The sequence below is a fragment of the Olea europaea genome, unplaced genomic scaffold (genome assembly GCF_002742605.1).
Source record: "Olea europaea var. sylvestris unplaced genomic scaffold, O_europaea_v1 scaffold3171, whole genome shotgun sequence".
In the NCBI taxonomy this organism is placed as follows: domain Eukaryota; kingdom Viridiplantae; phylum Streptophyta; class Magnoliopsida; order Lamiales; family Oleaceae; genus Olea; species Olea europaea.
The window spans coordinates 7,120-13,678 of NW_019250520.1; the positions used below are offsets into that span (position 1 = coordinate 7,120).

Genomic DNA, 6,559 nt, shown 5'->3' on the forward strand with positions numbered 1-6,559 from the left:
TACGGATTTACCAGAGATAGCATCACTCCGAGGGGAAAGATAACACTGGCAGTAGAGATGGGAGAGTCTCCTCAAACTACGATAAACTTCATGGAATTCCTCGTAGTTGACAGCCGGTCGGCTTACCACGGAGTCTTGGGCAGATCGGTCCTAAAGGAATTGGGAGCAGTCACCTCCATCCACCACCTATGCATGAAATTCCCGACAGAAAATGGGGGTGGCAACGGTGAGAGACGACCAGAAAGGCTCGAAAGAGTGCTATCTAAGCTCCATTAAGAAGGTACAGCCCCAGGACGTCCACGTGATCATGGCTGATGTGATCATGGCGGATGTCCCAGGTGACGCTCCCACTGACTAGGAAGATGTTGATATGATTGACGCACCGCTTAATCAGGAGGTGTTGCTCGTTGATGAGATTGACCCCGCTTAATGGAACATGAGCCTCAAGCATCCCCTGTAGAGGAACTTGAGACCTTTTCAGCCGACCCCTGAGATCCGTCCAAGGTGTTGAAAGTAGGCAGAGGCCTATCCAACATTTTGAGAGAAAAGATTAAGGACTTTCTAGGCAAGAACCTTGATGTCTTTGCTTGGAGACATGAGGACATGGTGGGCATAGACCCCAAGATCAGCTGCCACCACTTGAAAATTGATCCTAATGTTGCCCCGCATAGACAAAAAAGGAGAGCCCTCAACCCTGAGAGGTATGAGGCCCTAAAGGAAGAGGTTCAGAAGCTCATCCAAAATGGCTTCATCAGGGAACCCACCTATCCGAGGTGGGTCTCCAACCCGGTCTTGGTTAAGAAACACAATGGCAAATGGAGGGTATGCATCGACTTTACCAACCTCAATAGAGCTTGCCCGAAAGACAGCTTTTCGCTTCCAAGGATTGACCAATTGGTGGACTCCACGGCTGGACACGAGTTGTTAAGCTTCATGGATGCATACTCCGGCTATAACCAAATCCCCATGCACCCGACCGATGAAGAGCACACCTCTTTCATCACGTACCGAGGCTTCTATTGCTATAGAATGATGCCCTTCGGGTTGAAAAATGTCGGAGCAACCTACCAAAGACTCGTAAACAAAATGTTTACCGACCTCATTGGCAAGACAATGGAAGTCTATGTGGATGACATGCTGGTGAAGAGCTTAGAAGCAGAGAACCACATAGCGCACCTCAACAACACCTTCCAAATCCTGAGAAGGTACAGGATGAGGCTCAACCCCTTGAAATGTGCCTTTGGGGTGGCTTCCAGCAAGTTCTTGGGGTACATGGTCAACCAGCGAGGAATTGAAGCAAACCCCGAGAAGATTGAGGCTCTATGCCAGATGAGGTCCCCTCAAAAGCCAAAGGAGGTGCAAAGCTTAACTGGACGAGTGGCAGCACTTAGTCGCTTCGTCTCCAAAGCAACTGATAAGTGCCTCCCATTTTTCAAAGTGGTCAAGGCTAGGAAGAAATTCCAATGGACTGAGGAATGTGAAGAGGCCTTCCAAGGACTGAAAAGGCATTTGGGGCAGGCCCCCTCCTCTCCAAGCCGAAGCCCAGCGACATCTTGCAACTATATCTTGCCGTCTCCAATGACGCCATCAGTTCGGTTCTGATTCGAGAAGAAGGGTCCACCCAACTTCCCGTCTACTATACGAGTAAAGCGCTCTTATCGTCGGAGACCCGATACCCCGATATGGAGAAGCTTGCTTTGGCCTTAATCACGGCCTCTAGGAAATTGAGACCTTACTTCCAAGCTCATACCATCCATGTACTTACAAATTTTCCCCTGAGGCAAGTACTCCAAAAGCCCGATGCCTCGGGAAGATTGTTGAAATGGGCAGTGGAACTAAGTAAATTTGACCTTATGTTCAAAGCTAGGGCAACCATCAAAGGGCAAGCCTCAGCTGACTTTGTTGCTGAATTCGCCAACCTACCCAAGGTGGATGAAATCATGGAATCCGTCGAACCCCCCACGTGGAGCCTCTTCGTCGATGGCTCAGCTGGGGAGATCGGCTCAGGTACCGGGGTTGTCCTCATCAGCCCCGAGGGTCACAAACTCACCTCGACCGTGAGGTTCGGATTCAAAGCCACCAACAATGTTGCAGAGTATGAAGCACTCCTTGCAGGCCTCAGACTGGCCAAGGAAATGCAAGTAAAGAGGCTACTCATCAGTAGTGACTCCCAGCTAGTTGTTAGTCAGGTCAATGGTAACTTCTCAGCTAAAGATAAAACGATGGCCTCCTATCTGAAAATGGTGATGAACCTCATCCCATCCTTTGAAAAGTTCGAGTTAACCCAGATTCCCCGCATCGAAAATGCTCATGCGGATGCACTCTCGAAGCTGGCTAGTAGCAAAGACTCAGAGCTACTCACTGTAGTGCCTATCGAGCACCTCCTCCTGCCTTCTACCGAGGCCCCTAATGTCATGTGGGTCGGTGGAACTCCCACCTGGATGCAACCAATCATAGCATATCTGAAAGACCAGGTGCTGCCTACCAACAAGAATGAGGCTTATAAGCTGAGGAGGAGGTCGGCCCACTTCCTCTTCATTAATGACATTCTCTACAAGAGAAGCTTCTCCTCTCTACTCTTACGATGCGTTGGAGGAGAAGAGGCTACCTACATACTAAGAGAAGTCCACGAGGAAGTGTGCGGCAACCACTCTGGAGGACTATCTCCAGCACAAAAAATACTGAGGCAAGGGTACTACTGGCCTATCCTGAAACGGGATGCCCTCGAATTCGTGCGAAAATGTGATAAATGCCAACGATTCTCTCCCATACAAAGACGACCATCACAGGATTTGACTGCAGTCTCCAGCCCCTGACCTTTCTCAAAGTGGGATGTGGACCTCATAGGCCCTCTACCTAAGGGTAGAGGAGGTGCAAGTTTTGCAATAGTGGCCATTGATTACTTCACAAAGTGGGTGAAAGCTGAACCACTGGCCAAAATCACAGAAGCAAACACCTCCAAGTTCCTATGGAAGAATATTATTTGCCGGTTTGAGATTTCCTACTCGATCATCTCAGACAATTCGATAACAAGAAGGTTAGGGAACTGTGTGAAGAGCTCGGCATAAAGAAGCACTTCTCTACACCTCACCACCCACAAACTAATGGCTAAGTTGAAGCCGTTAACAAGACCATCAAGCACGCCCTGAAAAGGAAACTTGATGTATCCAAGGGAGCTTGGGTTGATGAGCTGCCCCAAGTACTTTGGGCAATCCGAACCACCTCCAGGACCCCAACTGGGGAGACCCCTTTTCTCATGGCATATGGAACTGAGGCATTGAGCCCCGTGGAGGTTGGACTTCCATCTCCACGACGTCTGCACTTCAGCGAAGTGACCAACGACGAGCTCCGGAAGCTCGACCTCGATTTCATTGAGGAGAAAAGGGATGGCTCCCAGCTGAAGCTAGGCACCTATCAAAGAAATATGACGAGGTACTTCAACTCCAAGGTCAAGAAGAAGTCGTTCCGAATCAACGATCTTGTTCTCAGGAGGGTTTTCCTATCTTCAAAAGAACCTGGGTCTGGTTCCTTAGGCCCGAATTGGGAAGGTCCATACAAAATCAGAGAAGAAATCCGACCTGGAACCTACAGGGTTGAAGACATGGACGACAAGGCGCAACCTCGTCCATGGAACATTGAACACCTCAAAATCTATTATCAATGAATTGTACCATGCTGGATGACTTTCCCCAGCCTTTGTAATATTTCTATGGGTCAATAAAATGCATTGATTAAATCCACCATGTCTGGGATGCGTCGTCACCTCGGAGGAGAGGCTCGGGACCCACCTCTGGGCCACCTTGCTTGAACTCCGAGGCGCTTGCACATGCCTCCCTTTGGCCTTACTGAACGCCAAGGGGAGAAGCCTCAACATGGCTGCACCATCCACCATGTCTGGGATGCGTCGTCACCTCGAAAGAGAGGCTCGGGACCCCCCTCTGGGCCACCCCGCTTGAACTTCGAGGCGCTAGCACATGGCTCCCTTTGGCCTTGCTGAACGCCAAGGGGAGAAGCATCAACATGGCTACACCATCCACCATGTCTGGGATGCGTCGTCACCTCGGAGGAGAGGCTCGGGACCCACCTCTGGGCCACCCCGCTTGAACTTCGAGGCGCTAGCACATGCCTCCCTTTGGCCTTACTGAACGCCAAGGGGAGAAGCCACAACCGCTACAGTCCGAGGCTCACACAGTTCACCTCTTTAAGTCATGTTAATGTGCTTAAGTCTGAGGTTCACACTGGTCATCTCCTTAAGTCATGTTAATTTGCTTAAGTCCGAGGCTCACACAGTTCATCTCCTTAAGTTATGTTAATGTGCTTAAGTTCGAGGTTCACACTGTTCATCTCCTTAAGTCATGTTAATGTGCTTAAGTCCGAGATTCACACAGTTCATCTCCTTAAGTTATGTTAATGTGCTTAAGTCCGAGGTTCACACAGTTCATCTCCTTAAGTTACGTTAATGTGCTTAAGTACGAGGTTCGCACAGTTCAGTCACTCAAGTTATGTTCATTTATTTCAGTCCGAGGCTCACAAAGTTATTTAGTTCATGCTTCTATCAAGTTCCAATTCATTTGTTTAACGAGGTATAAGACAAAAAGCAACAATGAACGAAGAAAGACATTATATTGATATTTCAAAGAAGGTTACAAAGGAGGGCCTCTGGCCATTACATCCAAATTACTGAAAAGTAAAACCTAGTCTATGCCTGGCTAGATGACGGAGGCGCCTCAGCACTTGGGGCTTCGGCATCAACTTCTTCATCACCCCGAACCTCCTCAGCTGGGGTCTGAGGTACCTCATCCACAAATTCGGACCTAAGTTGAGCCAGGTCCAAATTGGGATACAGTTCCTCTGCCCGCTCCAGCACTTCGGCATAGGCGAAGTTCCTCCAGTACGAACTGAAGCTCTTGTATTCCTCTGTAGTGTGGAAATTGGCGATGTATTCTTTCACCGCCTCTTCCCTTGCAGTTCGGGCCTCTTCTCTGGCAACGGAGGCGTCGTTCATGTACCACTTCGCCTGGCCTTCGAGAAACTGATAAGCATCTCGAGCACCGGCCAAGGAGAGATTCGCCTTCTCAAGAGCCTCAGCAGTCACCTTTTGGTGCTCATTGGAGACATCCACCTTCTTTGTCAAGGAGGCCACCTCGCACTGTGACTCATGCACTTCCTTCTTTAAGGCCTCAATATGGGCCAGAGCAGACTCGAGCTTCGCCGCCTCTTCAACTTTCTGGACCTTGGCTTCTTTGGCCTCGGCCTTAGCAGCTTTCACCTCCTCTGCAAGGGAGGTAGCCTTTCCCCTCCGAGGCTTGGGTCCTTGCCTGAAATTCTCTCAAGGCCTCCCTGCATTCGAGCGCGAGGCCAAAGGTCCAGACGCTCTGGCTCGCCAGTGCCCTTATCAAGTCATGGCATCGCAAGATGAGGCATGCAGCTGCCACCTCTCTGTCCAGAACTTGTAAAAGCTCTTGGTGGCACTTCTGATTTCTTCAGGGAGAGCCTCCACCAAGGCTGGGGCCAGCTCCTCCTCCCTCCAGGCTAGGAAGCTCGGAGACTTCCCCTTCTCCCGAATCGGCTTCTCCTCTACTGCTTCCTCCTCGGCAGCTTCTGCAGCTCGCCTTGCGGCCTCTGCTCTAGCCTCTTCAGCCTCTACCTCTCTAACCATCTCCATTTTGATGGCTTTGGAGGCTGCAGCAAGAAGCTTCGGCTCGCCAATCTGTTCAGCCCTATGGGACACTGAGGTCCCAAACTTTCCAGCTGAGCTGGAGATGTACACCAGCTTCCTCTTCTTAGTCTCCTCGAGGACTTTCTCCTTGCCCCGAGGCTCCTTCGGCTTCTCTGGCCTCTGAGGAGTTGCCTCCTCCGAAGCCCTGGGAGTACAGTCCTTGGACAGGCGCTCAACCTTGCCTCGGACTTCCTTTGCCCCGCTGGACCCAGGCTTTAGGGGCCTCGCCTTCGCAGTAGACGTGGCCTTCAAGATAGAAGCCATGTCTGGAGCTGGGTACTCCCTCTTCTTGAATTTATCTGCACAACAGGTCAGATCATCACCAGTATAAAAACAACGGATAGGAAAAATTTAAGTATTGGGGCTTCGTACCTCTGGATGCCATCAGTTCGAAGTCCAGAAAGTATCTACTCCTATCGATCAGGTGATCGAAGTGGCGAAGCTTCAGAGGCCTCTTGTAAATGTCCTCTATCACCTCGAATTCCTCCCTGCTGAGCTCGAACCTCGTACTACTATCTGCAAAGGAACCCCCAATAGTTAGAAGAATTCATATTCTGACTTCAAAAGACAAGCAGAGGTCGGGAGACTTACGAGCTTCGTAGTACTGGGTCGGCACTGTGCATGACAGGGCTTTGTCCCTCTCCACTGCCTGCCATTTAACTCGCACCCAGAACCAGGACTCTTTCCACCCCTTGATAGAGGAAGGAAGTCCTACCACAAAGGGTGCATGAGCCCCTCAAGGCGTGAGGTAGTACCACCCCCCTGACTCCTTCCCAATCACCCAGGGCTGGAACAGGGTCATGAACACATGAAGAGGCATGTCCTCCCCAAGTGACACTT

The 6,559-nt window shown here is 50.4% G+C and overlaps 1 protein-coding gene across 1 annotated transcript; it reads right to left on the reverse strand.

The window, feature by feature from the left end:
- Positions 1-4,699: 4,699 nt before the first annotated feature.
- LOC111385470 (caldesmon-like) lies at positions 4,700-6,104 on the reverse strand. The gene is made up of 4 exons (XM_023009861.1): positions 6,092-6,104; positions 5,436-6,018; positions 5,144-5,318; positions 4,700-5,095 (listed from the first exon to the last, which is right to left on the reverse strand). Exons 1-4 carry the CDS (start codon positions 6,102-6,104, stop codon positions 4,700-4,702), a joined length of 1,167 nt encoding a protein of 388 aa, XP_022865629.1.
- Between the last annotated feature and the right edge of the window lie 455 nt (positions 6,105-6,559).

Coding starts and splice junctions, on each gene's coding strand:
- LOC111385470 (XM_023009861.1), bottom strand. Junction 5,319..5,435: donor TACAAGTTCTGGACAGAGAG/GTGGCAGCTGCA, acceptor AGAGAATTTCAG/GCAAGGACCCAAGCCTCGGA. Junction 5,096..5,143: donor TGCATGAGTCACAGTGCGAG/GTGGCCTCCTTG, acceptor GAGCACCAAAAG/GTGACTGCTGAGGCTCTTGA.